The 15,861-nt window shown below is 49.4% G+C and overlaps 1 protein-coding gene across 1 annotated transcript in view; it reads right to left on the bottom strand.

The window, feature by feature from the left end:
* LOC133338994 (uncharacterized) overlaps positions 1-15,861 on the bottom strand; it is a 227,763-nt gene that overhangs the window by 77,755 nt on the left and 134,147 nt on the right. Inside the window, exon 4 of the mRNA XM_061547132.1 lies at positions 13,472-13,662. Within this exon, the coding sequence (XP_061403116.1) occupies positions 13,472-13,662 (191 nt within the window). The remainder of the gene's footprint in view (positions 1-13,471; positions 13,663-15,861) is intronic.

The following is a 15,861-nucleotide window of genomic DNA, read 5'->3' as shown; positions in this document are numbered from 1 at the left end:
GACGGTAAACTACCATTCTTGGATATTCTGTTTGAGAGGAGGCCTGACGGATCCTTGGGACATTCTGTCTACAGGAAAGCCACCCACACAGATTCCTACTTGAAACCGGATTCGCCCCACCACCCATTTCAAAAGAATTCTCTCATCAAAACGCTATACCACAGAGCCCATGGCATTTCTGACCAACACCACCTGGCCGGTGAATTAAGACATGTACATCGGGCCCTCAGGATGAACGGATACTCTGACCGCATTATCTGCCAAGCTGTTTCTCCCACCACACAGAAACAGCCACATGAAACTCCGACCAAAACTATCACGTTACCATACATAGCATGCGTGACCAAAAAGATCTCCAAAATTCTAAACAAACATAAGATCCAAGTCCGATTCAGTACAGTGCATAAAATCCGTGATCTGATTCCATCTGTGAAGGATGTCGTTCCTGACTTACAGTATCCTGGAGTCTACAAATTGAGTTGCATTTGTGGTGATTGCTACATTGGAGAAACGAAACGTCATGTTTCTGATCGTGTCCGCGAGCACAAGTCAGATCTGAAACACGGCAGAACTGATTCTTCGGCCGTTGCCGATCATTGCTACAACTCGGTGGGCTCTCATGAAATTGTCTTTTCCGAGACCAAGGTTCTCTGCAAACCTCCTGGCTACCATCAAAGGTTTGTACACGAAGCCATACAAATATACAAACACAGACATAATTTCAACCGTGATGATGGTTACAAACTGAGTAATCATTGGAAAGATGTGATTAACCATGCAAAAAAGATTTAACTACACTTATTTGGCCAATCTTATTTGACAGACAACTATTACAGGTTTACCATGTTTAGTTGTTGTCTCCTTGTCACAGGTTGAGTCACAAACCGTACCTCTCCATAACAAAGGCTCACCCTCTTAAGCCTCACCTTACCATATTAATAAAAAGTGTGCTGTACTTGGCCCTCCCCCCCCCTCTCCAACCATTATAAAAACGGAGTGGTAGCTCCTGCAATCTCTCATTTACTTGATACAGCTGTCGTGGCTGTGACGGTTCCACCTGAAGACGGAAGCTTGTGTTGCCTCCGAAACGTCGTGATTTTTATTTTATTTTACTTTTATTAATTTTAATGTTTTACCTACGTGACTTTACTGAAAAAAACCTAAGAATATGAATCCTTGCAGTCACGAAAGCTTCAAATCTAAAAAAAAAGAAACCTCTATTATGTATGATATTGGTCGCGAAAGTCTACGTGTTAAACAAACCCGAAGGAATCAGAGGAAAATCGACGTGACCACGAGAGAAGATGCAAACTCCAAATATACAGACATCAGGGTTGGGGTCAAACCTACGAATTCCAATATACCAGTTTAACACGTCGGCTTTCGCGAGGGGGTTTGCATCTCGCCACTGTGGCGCCTCATTATCTGACTCACCCACCCACTAAACTACTAAAGCCACCCACACACTCACTCACCCACTCACTCTGCCACCCACTCACCTTGCCACCCACACACTCACTCACCCACTCACTCTGCCACCCACTCAACCGCTAACTCACTTGCTCATGCACACACACAGCCACTCAAGAACATACCTGTGCACCCACCTACACACCCACTCATTAACTCAACGACCCACCCACCAACCCACTCACTCACTCACTCTAGACTCCACTCACCCACCCACTCACCTATTCACTCCCCCACTCACACACCCACCCATCCACCCACCCACTCTCTAACTCACACACTCACCCACCAACCCAACCACCCACTCAATCAATCACCCACCAACCACTCACCCACCCAATAAACGAAAACTGAACTATTTCTCATTGTACCAACTAAGGCCCACAGAGCTATATAGATCTTTTTCAAAAGCGACCTTGTTACAAATTACAGGTAAACAAAGTGGCTTATCACATATACATGCATTGCAGCCAAATCCTCTGAATGCAAGTTTATTCTCAATGCAGAGGTAAAACCCCGAGGACCCGGAGAAAAATCCACTTGACCACAGGGAGAAGATGCAAACTCGAAATATACAGGCGGAAGGGTGGGGATCGAATCGACAACCTCCTGTATACTAGGTGAGGAAGTTACCATCTCACCACCGTGGCACTCCATTCTCTGACTCACTCACTCAAACACCCACCCATTCACCTATTCACGCACACCACTTACTCAAATACCCACCCTCTCACTCAATAACCCATCCACTCACTCATGAACCCACTGAAGCACTCACCCATACAAAAACCCACTCACCCACTCACTCACCGACTCACTCACCCATGAAATCGCACACCCATCTTCTCAACCACTCAGCCAGCCACCCACTCAATCTCGTACCCACTAACTCTCTCACTTCCTCACCAACCTACCAACCCACCAGCGATGTGCGGTCAGGGGAGGCAGAGCCTCACCTGTCATACTCCAATGACAATAGTTGTTACGAAAAGTAAAAAAAAGAGAATAATAAAATAAAATTAAAGATTTTTCCACTGATCTGTGTTATAAATGTCATTTCTGTACGATTCCAATCACTTTTATAGTCAAAATCGCCAAATTTGCGGAGCTCCGCTGGAAATACAGGAAGAGATGAGAGGTGAGGCAGCGATGAGCTCAGCCTCCCCTGATTACGCAACCCCTCAGTAACTGGATGGAGCACGGGCAATAAGCGCGTGTCTGTTACTATTACAGTATGTCACCAATGTAATGTTTGTAGACCCCTTCATTTCATGTCCTCGCCTTCCATACTCCAGGTAACTTATTTCACGTATGTGTATAAAGATATTTAGGCTCGCTGGTCTCGTCATGAAACTGCAATGAAAAAGCACCAGGGGAGGCAGCCATCACATTTGCCTCACTGAGGGGGATGCGTCTAACACGCCCCCCTCCGTGAGGCCACGTCCCCCTCAGTGTGTGAATCTGGCTCTGACACAAGCCAGTGCCTCCCCAGCCATTGACCTCACCACACGTCACTGCAACCCACCCACCTATCTACTCACTCAACCACCCACCCAGTCGATCATCCACCCACTAACACTCACCCACCCAACAACTCACTAACCCACCCAGCACTCACTCACCGAGCCAGTCAATCTCTAACCCACCAACTCAATTTAAACTGACTCTCTCAACTACAACTCACCCAGTCACTAACCCACTCACTCAATTTATAACCCACCCACTACCCACGTAACCTCCTACCCACACACTCACTCATCCACAAACCCACTCACCCCCTCACTCATCCATCCACTCACATACTCACCCAGCCACTCACCTACTCACCCAGTCACATACACATCCACTCACCATGCCACCCACCCAATTTCTAACCCACCCACTCGCCCAACCACTCCCTCAGCAACTCACCGACTAACCACGTAATTATTCACCCACCCATCACTCAACCACCCAATAATTCAACCACCAAAACATTCCACCACCCACTAACTCAACCACCCACTACCACCCACTAACTCAACCACCGAGCCACTCACCCACTCACCCACCCACCCACGCACTCACCCGCCCACTCACCAACACACTAAACTAAATCTAAATTGTGGTTATTTTACCAGGTAAGGCCGACAGAGCTAAACATATTTTTCAGAAATGACCTGGTTAAAAATTATAGGTCAACGAAGTGGCTTATGACATGTATTGCAGCCAAATCCTATAAATGCTTGTTGATTTTAAATGCGGAGGGAAATATACAGGTGTCAGGGTCGGGATCAAACCCACAACCTTCTGCATACCAGGCGAGGTAGTTAACATCTCGCCACCATGGTGCCCCACTGTCTGACTCTCCCACCCACTAACCCACACACTCACCCACTCATTCAATCACCCACTCACTCACTCAACTACTGAGCCATTCATACACTGACCCACTCACTAAGCCACCCACTCAATTTCTAACTCACACTCATGCACCCAGCCACTCACTCACTCAGCGACTCACCTACGACGCATCAACCCATCCACTCACTCATCCACCCACGCACCCACCCACTCACGCACGACCCACTCATCCACACAATAAACTAATATTTAATTGTTTTTCATTTTACTGGGTAAGGCCGTGAGCTATAGATCTTTGTCGGAAGCCACCTCAGCACAAATGACAGTTCAATTAAGTGGCTTTTCATGAAGAATGTTATTGCAACCAAATTATATAAATGCATGTTCAAATGTGGAGGGACAACCTGGAGAAAATTCCACACGACCACGGGGAGAACATAGAAACTCCAAATATCCAAGCGGAAGGGCTGGGATAAAATCCACAACCTCCTGTATACTAGGCGAGGTAGTTAACATCTCGGCACCATGGTGCCACACTCTCCGACTCACCCACCCACTAACACACGAACTCTCCTCCCATATTCACACACCCATCTACCCAAAAACTCAACCACCCACACATTCACGCAACAATCCACTCACCCACCCACTCACTTATTCACCCACCCACTAAACCATGCACCTGTCTACTCACCTATTCATCCACCCACTCACACACCTGAAGTACCGGTGAAGACGCTTGACGCCGAGGTTGAGGCACACGTATATTTATTTCACAATACGACAGTGGGCATATACACACTCGAGGGGGTATCGGCCCCCTCACCCGTATAACTCGGGATACACCCCTAGCTAACTCTGTCCTAGCCCCGAATCCTCCACTAATGGGCTAGGGGAGGCTAACTGGCCCGACACTGGTAAGTCGGGCCCGGTACCCGGAGTTCCAGACCAGCTCTTACAAGAGCACCGGCTCTGGCTTTCAGGACCACGCCGCTGGCTCAGTCCTGTCCGGCCCTGAAAAGGACATCGAACTAGGGGAGTCCAGGGCTCTATCTAAGACGTCTTCAGTCTTCTTCCCTTAGCTTAAACATAACTGACTCGAGCCCTTTGAACATCCCCTTTTATACCCAACCCCTCCCTGAGGGGTGGGGCCCCGGGGGATCATAACGTTCGAACCAGCCCCCCCCAGGGTGTCTGGCTCGGACGTCGTAGAGGGCACCTCCTCGTGCACTTACGTAGCCCCGCCCACTGTGTTTGTTTTCCATAGGCTGCCATGCATAACGGGCCCTCTCTTTAACACCCCTACACACCCATTAAGCAACCCAACCACTTACCCTGCCACCCACTTAATCTCTAACCGACTCACTCACCCAGCCACGCAATCTCGAACCCACCAATTCACTAATCCTCTCACCAACTCACCAACCCACCTCTCACCCACTCCCACACCCACTCATGCGCTGACCCACCCACTCACTCACCTCAACCATTCACAAACCCACCCACCCACTCATTCACCCAACCACCCACCACCCACTCAATCTCTAAACCCATTCACCCACCCACCCACTCAGCCACCCACTAACTCGCCCAATCAATCTCTAACCCACTCACCTACCCACCCACCCACTCACCCAACCACTCGTCTATTCACTCCCAAACAACACACCCACTCACGTCACCCATGGCTTACCCTATCACCCACAATCTCTAACACACTCACTCACCTACTTCCTCGATCACTGACCCACACTCACAGACCCACCCAGTTAATCACCCACTCTATGTGTAGTCCTTACCTCTTCTGGTAATGTGAGATATTCTTCCTCCCAGCGGTATTTTACCAGGTAAGGCCCACTGAGCTATAAAGATTGTTTTCAGAAGCATCCTCGCCACAAATGATAGTTCAACAAAGTCACTGTAAACATTTATTGCACCCAATTCCTCTTATTACATGTTTCTAAATGTGGAGTGAAATATACAGGCGTCAGGGTCGGGATCGAACCCACAACATTCTGTATAGTAGGCGAGGTAGTTAACATCTTGCCACCGTGGCGCTCAATTCTTTGACTCACCCACTCAACTACTAAAGCCACCCACTAACCGACTCACAAACCCACTCACCCTGCCACGCACTCAATTTATAACCCACTCACTAAGCCACTCATCCACGCACCCACCTGCACATGCACTCACTAACGCACTCACCCAACAACCCACCCATTAACTCACCCACCCACTCCCTGACCAACTCACGCACCAACCCACCCACTCACACTATGACCTACTTCATATCTAACCCAACAACTCACTCACCCAGCACCTCACCTACTAACCTAACCACCCACCAACTCACTCACCCACCTACGCACTGAAATACCCACTCACCTAACTGTAAACTAAATTTTGTTTTTTACAAGGCAAGGCCCACAGAGCTATACAGATCTTATTCAGAAGCAACGTGGCCACAAAAAACCCAGAGGTCTCGGAGAAAAATCCATGAACCACGAGGACAACATGCAAACTCCAAATATACAGGCATCAAGATCGAGACCGAACCCACAACCTCCTTTACAAAAGGTAAGGTAGTTAACATCTCGCCACCATGGGGCTCCACTCTCTGACTCGCAGCCACCCACTCACCTACCCATTCAGCCACATACCCATTCGGCCACGTACCCATTCGGCCACATACCCATTCGGCCACATACCCATTCGGCCACATACCCATTCGGCCACATACCCATTCGGCCACATACCCATTCGGCCACATACCCATTCGGCCACATACCCATTCGGCCATATACCCATTCGGCCACATACCCACTCAGCCACATACCCACTCAGCCACATACCCACTCAGCCACATACCCATTCAGCCACATACCCATTCAGCCATATACCCATTCAGCCACATACCCATTCAGCCACATACCCATTCAGCCACATACCCACTCGGCCACATACCCATTCGGCCACATACCCACTCGGCCACATACCCACTCGGCCACATACCCACTCGGCCACATACCCATTCGGCCACATACCCACTCGGCCACATACCCATTCAGCCACATACCCACTCAGCCACATACCCATTCAGCCACATACCCACTCAGCCACATACCCACTCAGCCACATACCCACTCAGCCACATACCCACTCAGCCACATACCCATTCAGCCACATACCCATTCAGCCACATACCCATTCAGCCACATACCCACTCAGCCACATACCCACTCAGCCACATACCCACTCAGCCACATACCCACTCAGCCACATACCCACTCAGCCACATACCCATTCAGCCACATACCCATTCAGCCACATACCCACTCAGCCACATACCCACTCAGCCACATACCCACTCAGCCACATACCCATTCAGCCACATACCCATTCAGCCACATACCCACTCAGCCACCTACCCACTCAGCCCATACCACTCAGCCACATACCCACTCAGCCACATACCCACTCAGCCACATACCCAATTCAGCCACATACCCACTCAGCCACATACCCACTCAGCCACATACCCATTCAGCCACATACCCATTCAGCCACATACCCATTCAGCCACATACCCATTCAGCCACATACCCATTCAGCCACATACCCACTCAGCCACATACCCATTCAGCCACATACCCACTCAGCCACATACCCACTCAGCCAAATACCCACTCGGCCACATACCCATTCGGCCACATACCCACTCAGCCACATACCCATTCAGCCACATACCCACTCAGCCACATACCCATTCAGCCACATACCATTCGGCCACATACCCATTCGGCCACATACCCACTCTGCCACATACCCATTCAGCCACATACCCATTCAGCCACATACCCATTCAGCCACATACCCACTCAGCCACATATCCACTCAGCCACATACCCATTCAGCCACATACCCACTCAGCCACATACCTACTCAGCCACATACCCATTCAGCCACATACCCACTCAGCCACATACCCACTCAGCCACATACCCATTCAGCCACATACCCATTCAGCCACATACCCATTCAGCCACATACCCATTCAGCCACATACCCACTCAGCCACATACCCATTCAGCCACATACCCATTCAGCCACATACCCACTCAGCCACATACCCATTCAGCCACATACCCATTCAGCCACATACCCATTCAGCCACATACCCATTCAGCCACATACCCATTCAGCCACATACCCATTCAGCCACATACCCACTCAGCCACATACCCATTCAGCCACATACCCACTCAGCCACATACCCACTCAGCCAAATACCCACTCGGCCACATACCCATTCGGCCACATACCCACTCAGCCACATACCCATTCAGCCACATACCCACTCAGCCACATACCCATTCAGCCACATACCCATTCAGCCACATACCCATTCGGCCACATACCCACTCTGCCACATACCCATTCAGCCACATACCCATTCAGCCACATACCCATTCAGCCACATACCCACTCAGCCACATATCCACTCAGCCACATACCCATTCCGCCACATACCCATTCAGCCACATACCCATTCAGCCACATACCCACTCAGCCACATACCCATTCAGCCACATACCCACTCAGCCACATACCCACTCAGCCACATACCCACTCAGCCACATACCTACTCAGCCACATACCCATTCAGCCACATACCCACTCAGCCACATACCCACTCAGCCACATACCCATTCAGCCACATACCCATTCAGCCACATACCCATTCAGCCACATACCCATTCAGCCACATACCCACTCAGCCACATACCCATTCAGCCACATACCCATTCAGCCACATACCCACTCAGCCACATACCCACTCAGCCACATACCCATTCAGCCACATACCCACTCAGCCACATACCCACTCAAAGACCCACACACCTTGCTAACCACTTACCTACGCACCCACCTACACACCCACTCACTGACTCACTCACTCAACAATTCATTCACCCATCCACTCACCATTTCACTCCCCCAATCATACACCCACCCATCCACCCACTCCATCTCTAACTCACACACTCACCAGTCCACCCACTCACCCAGCCACTTACCTACTCACCCACTCACCCTGCCACCTACTCGACCTGCAACAGACCTACCGACCCAACGAGCCACCTACCCCCTAAACTAAACTACTTTTTATTTCCCCAGGTAAGGCCCATTGAGCTATATAGATCCTTTTCAGAATAGACCTGTGAACAAATTATAGATAAACGAAGTGGCTTATCACATAGACATTTATTGCAGCCAAATCCTCTAAACGCATGTTGATTCTAAATGCAGAGGGGAAAACCCGGAGGACCTGCAGCAAAATCCACGTGACCATGTGTAGAACATGCAAACTCCAAATATACAGGCGACAGGGTCAGGATCGAATCCACAACCTCCTGTATACCAGGCGAGGCAGTGCACGTCTCACCACCTTGGCGCCTCACTCTCTGACTCACCCATCCAATAACTCAAACACTAACTTACCCACTCAACCTCCCACATCAACTCACCCACCCACTCGCTGACCCCACTCAGTCAACAACTCACCCACCCACCCAACCACTCACTCCGTTAACCACTTTCTCACCGACCCACTCACCCTACGACCACTCACCAAGCTACACACTCACCTACCAACACACCCATTCACTCACTTGCTCACCCACCCACTTACTCACCCAACCACTAACTGACCAACTCACCCACCCACAAACTCACGAACAAAAAAGACACCCACTCAACCCATCGCTCACCCAACCCCTCACTCACCCACTTACTGAATCACCCACCCACGCACTCACTGACCCACCAACTCACTTCACCCACCCAATACTCCCTCACCGAGCCACTCAATCTCTAACCCACCCACTCACCCAACCACCCACTCAATCTCTAAACCACACACAAACCCTGCTACTGACTCAATCTCTTAACCAAAGCTCACAAACCCACCCATCCACTCACTCACCCAGTGACTAACCCACTCACTCGATTTCTAACCCATCCATTCACGCACTACCCACCTAACCTCCTACCCACACACACTCACCCACCCACACATCCATGCACCCACACACTCACCCACTCACTCAACCATCCACTCACTAACTCACCCAGCCGTGCACCTACTCACTCACCCACTTTCAGATCCACTCACCCTGCCACCTACTCAATTTATAACCCACCTACTCACCCACCCACCCAGCCAACCACCCGCCGACTCCCTCAGCCACTCAGCCACTCACCCACTACCCACGTAATTATTGACCCACCCACTAATTTAATCACCTACTAACGTAACCACCCACTAACTCAACCACTGAGTTACTCGAACTTACCCACTCACCAAGCCACCCACTAAATCTCAAACCCACACTGATGCACTCACCCACCTGCCCACTCACCAACACCCTTAACTAAATCTAAAAAAAAAATTCCCCAGGTAAGGCCCACTGAGCTATATAGGTTGTTTTGAGAAGCAGGGTTTGGATCGAACCTACGAACTTAAAAATACCAGGCAAGGTAGTTAACAATTTGCCAACATGGCACTCCACTCTCTGACTCTCCCACCCACGATAACACACACTCAAACACCCACCCACTAACTCAACCATCCATTCATTCAACCACCGAGCCAAGCACACACTCACCCACTCACCAAGCCACCCACTCAATCTCTAGCCCACACTCACTCACCCCACCACTGACCTACTACCCATTAAACTATTCTTAGGTTTTTTCGGTAAAGTCACGTAGGTAAAAAAAATGTAAATTAATAAAAGTAAAATAAAACACCCATCAAACATCGCACTCACTCATCCACTCACCGACCCAGCCACTCCTTTGCACACTAAATGAAAATTACGCTTTTTTATTTTACCAGGTAAGGCACTCAGCTATATAGATATTTTTCAAAAACCATTTGACCACAAATATTCAACTCAATTAAGTGGCTTTTCACGTATAAAGTGATAGCAGCCAAATTCTATAATTGCATGTTTTTAAATGTGGAGGGAGAACCCGGAGCACCTGGAGAAAATTCCACGGAAACATGGGGAGAACATGCAACTATACAGGTGTCAGGGTCGGGATCGACCTCACGACCTCCTGTATAAAAGGCGAGGTAGTTAACAGCTCGCCACCACGGCACTCCACCCACTCACCCATTCAAACACCCACCAATCCACTCACAAACCCACTCACCCTGCCACCCACTCAATCTCTAATCCACTCACTCAACAATTTACTCACCCACTCACCTACTCAACTAATCACACCCCCACTCACACACCCACCCATTCACCCACTCATTCTCTAACCTACCCACCAAATCACTCAATAACCCACCTACCCACTCACCCACCCAATAAACTAAATTAAACAATATTTTTTATTTTACCAGAAAAGGTTCAGATCAGAGGTACGGGTACCCGTTCCCTACCCGTACCCGTACCCTACCCGAAATGAGTGACAAACGGTTACTCACCAGTGCCTCAGGGCCTATCCGTACCCGTACCCGGCCGCCCAGGGTCACAAACGGCTACCCGTACCGTACCCGGCCGGGTACAGGTAGCCGGGTATCGGGTAGGGTACGGGTATCGGGTACCCGGTTGCGACCTCTGGTTCAGATAACTAAATTAATATTTTTCAGAAGTGACCTGGTTACAAATGATAGGTTAACGAAGTGGATTATCATGGAGACATTCATTGCAGCCACATCCTCTAAATGAATGTTGATTTTAAATATGGAGAGAAAACCTGGAGGACCCAGAGAAAAATCCACACCACAGGGAGAACATGCCAACTCCAAATATACAGGTGGAAGGGATGGGATCGAATTCACAAAATCCTGTATACTAGGTGAGGTAGTTAACATGTCGCCACCGTGGTGCCTCACTCTTTGACTCACCCACCCACCCAATCACACACTAACAACTCACCTGCTCAACCTTCGATATTCACTCACCCACCCACTAACTGACTCACCCACCCACCCACTCACCCAACAATCTACTCACCCGCCCACTAACCTATTCACTCAAGCCCTCACTCACCCACTCCCCCACACAATATCGCAACTGACCTACCCACGCACTCACTCACACAGTCACTCACTAATTCACCCACCCACCACCCACTCACCTATTCACCCACCTACTCAACCATCCACCCACTCATGCTCCCATACACTCACTTACTTATCCAGGCACTCACCTACTCACCCACCGACTTACTCACCCAATAAGCCACTCACCCACTCACCCTCCCAATCACCTAGTTACCCACCCACTCAATCTGTAACCCACCAATTTTCTCATCCACTCACCAACCCACCTCTCACCAACTCTCTCACCTAATCAATCACTTCAAACCATTCACTCACCCACCCACCCACTAATTCACACAATCACCCACCACCCACTCAATCTCTAACCCACACCCACCTACTCACTCACCCAACGACTCACTCAACAATCCACTGCTCCACACACTCATCTATTCACTCACATTCAACACACCCACTTCTCTAACACACTCACTCACCTACTCCCTCAACCACTGACCCACCCACTCACCCACCGACTCACCCACCGACTCATCCACTAACTCACTCACAGACCCACTCAGTTAATCACTGTGTAGTCCTCATCTCTTCCAGTATTGTGAGATATTCTTCCTCCCAGCGGTATCTTCACGACAACGCCCTGGGGGGTGGGCAAGCCTCACAACGAGTCGGGCGAGCGGGGCAACAGCCTGGTCATGTTGGGTTCATAGCGCAGTGCGGCACACGCATACACACAAGCAGACCACACACATATGAACACAATAACAACTGTGGGAGCCACTCACGCGATAGGGATGGGCCGCATGGTCCACTCCAGCTCGATGTACGGCTTGCCCGGATACAATGTTAACTACCTCGTCTGGTATACAGGAGGTTGTCGGTTAGATCCCAACCCTGACACCTGTGTATTTGGAGTTTGCATGTTCTCTCCGTGGTCAAGTGGATTTTTATTCTGGTCCTCTGGATTTTCCCTACACATTTAGAAACAGGCATTTAGAGTAGTTGGCTGCTATAAATTTCCACATAAGGCACGTTGTTGACCTATCACTTGTGGCCAGGTCACTTCTAAAAAAAGAGTTATGTTACTCAGTAAGATGGTTGAGACACAGGTGATGAGCCCATGTGTAAGGGGTTGAGTGAGTGGTTTAATTCATGATTGAGTGATTGATTGGTTGAGTGAGTGGCTGAGTGAGTGAGTGAGTGAATGGTTGAGTGAGTGGCTGAATGAGTGATTTATGGAGCGATTGGTTCAGTGAGCGAGCGGGTGGTTGAGTGAGCGAGTGAGTGGTTCATGAGTGAGTGGTTGAGTGAATTAGTGAGTGGTTGAATGAGTATTTGAATGAGTGAGTGTTTGAACCAATGAGTGAGTGTTTAAAGCGCATGAGTGTGTGGTTGAGTGAGTGGTTGAGTTAATGACTGAGTGAGTGATTGATTGAGTGGTTGAGTAAGTGGATGGTTGAGTGAATGGTTGAGTGAGTGGTTGAGTGAGTAGTTGAGTGAGTGGTTTAAGTTAGTGGATGAGTGAGTGAGTGGTTGTATGTGTGGATGAGTGAGTGAGTGGCTGGCGCGCACCTTGGCTGCGTTGTCCAGAGTGTCCCGCTGGTGCCGCCCCACTGTGTTGCTGCACTCCGCCAGGGTGAGAGCGGCGGTGCCGCGCCCGCAGCTGCTCCAGCGACTACGCCATCTTGCCCAGCCCCTCCTGGCGAGCACGCAGCATGCCCTGGAGCTCCCATCACATGGTGCTGGCAATCTGAGACACCCGCCTGTAGCACACACACAGAAGAAGAGATACGGGAATGGATTAGGGCGACCCGGGTGACGAGTTCACTACTTTGCCCGGTATACAGGAGGTTGTAGGTTTGATCCAAACCCTGATGCTTACATATTCAATTCTGCTCGTCCAGGCGGGGAGAATCCAATCACATTTATTCGATGCGATGTTTCTCATGGGATATAATAAGCGACAACATTTGGACCCCAAACCGAGAGGATTCTGGGATGTTTGTGGTTTTTTGCCAATAACTCTGGAAAGAAATGTCGCAGACCCATCAAGGTGGGACTCGTCCAGCGACATAATGGTTGAGTGACTGGTTGAATGAATTCGGGAATGGTTGAATGAGTGAGTGGTTGAGTGATTGAGATAGAGTGACCGAGCGGCTGAGCGGTTAAGTTAGTGAGTCGTTGAGTGAGTGTGGCTGATTGAGTGAATGGTTGAGTGAGTTAAAGAGTGATGGTTGAGTGGCTGAGTAAGTGATTAAGTGAGTGAGTGGTTGAGTGAGTAAGTAGCTTCGTGAGTAAGTAGCTTCGTGAGTGCGCGGCTGAGTGGTTGAGTGTGTGGCTGAGTGAGTGGCTAAATGAGTGAGTGGCTGAGTGAAAGGGTGAGTGGCTGAGTGAAGGAGTGAGTGGCTGAGTGAGTGAGAAAGTAATTGGTTGAGTGGTTGAGTAAGTCATTAAGTGAGTGAGTGGTTGCTCTAGTGAGTGGTTAAGTGAATGGTTAAGTGAGTGGTTAAGTGAGTCCCCAAGCCGAGAGGATTCTGGTGAGTCGTTGAGTGAGTGGTTTGGTGAGGGGTTGAGTGAATCGTTGAGCGAGTGGTTGGGTGATTGGTTGAGTTAGCGAGTGCTTGAGTGAGCAAGTGAGTGATTGAGTGAGCAAGCGTGTGGTTGAGTGAGTGAATGGTTGAGTGAGCGAGCGGTTGAATGAGCGAGTGGTTTAGTGAGCGAGTGGTTGAGTGACTGAGTGAGTGGCTGAGTGAGTGAATGGTTGAGTGAGAGTGTGATGGTTGAGTGATTGAGTGAGTGGGTGGTTGAATGATTGGTTGAGTGGTTGAGTTAATTATTGAGTGAGTGGTTGAGTGAGTGAATATCTGAGTGAGCGGCTGAGTAGTTGAGTGAGTCGTTGAGTGAGTGTGTGGCTGAGTGAGTTTGTGGCTGAGTGAGTGAATGGCTGAATGAATCACAGCTATGATAAAAATGGACATCAGCATATAAGTGGTCTTGTATTCACTCAGTAAATGAAGTTTAATCAAAAATTGTACACTCACAGGATCGAAATAAAGATGACATTGCACATCGGAGTAAACCGAGTCGCGGCTACCAGGCGAGGTAGTTAACATCTCGCCACCATGGTGCCCCACTGTCTGACTCTCCCACCCACTAACCCACAAACCTGCCCACTCATTCAATCACCCACTCACTCACTCAACTACTGAGCCATTCATACACTGACCCACTCACTAAGCCACCCACTCAATTTCTAACTCACACTCATGCACCCAGCCACTCACTCACTCAGCGACTCACCTACGACGCATCAACCCATCCACTCACTCATCCACCCACGCACCCACCCACTCACGCACGACCCACTCATCCACACAATAAACTAATATTTAATTGTTTTTCATTTTACTGGGTAAGGCCGTGAGCTATAGATCTTTGTCGGAAGCCACCTCAGCACAAATGACAGTTCAATTAAGTGGCTTTTCATGAAGAATGTTATTGCAACCAAATTATATAAATGCATGTTCAAATGTGGAGGGACAACCTGGAGAAAATTCCACACGACCACGGGGAGAACATAGAAACTCCAAATATCCAAGCGGAAGGGCTGGGATAAAATCCACAACCTCCTGTATACTAGGCGAGGTAGTTAACATCTCGGCACCATGGTGCCACACTCTCCGACTCACCCACCCACTAACACACGAACTCTCCTCCGATATTCACACACCCATCTACCCAAAAACTCAACCACCCACACATTCACGCAACAATCCACTCACCCACCCACTCACTTATTCACCCACCCACTAAACCATGCACCTGTCTACTCACCTATTCATCCACCCACTCACACACCCATTAAGCAACCCACCCACTTACCCTGCCACCCACTTAATCTCTAACCGACTCACTCACCCAGCCACGCAATCTCGAACCCACCAATTCACTAATCCTCTCAC

Source organism: Lethenteron reissneri, unplaced genomic scaffold (genome assembly GCF_015708825.2).
Source record: "Lethenteron reissneri isolate LAM-NWPU_2019-01 unplaced genomic scaffold, ASM1570882v1 scaffold_1639, whole genome shotgun sequence".
Taxonomy (NCBI): Eukaryota; Metazoa; Chordata; class Hyperoartia; order Petromyzontiformes; family Petromyzontidae; genus Lethenteron; species Lethenteron reissneri.
The sequence above is the reverse complement of the archived record's forward strand: the minus strand, read 5'-3'. Positions and strand labels throughout refer to the sequence as shown.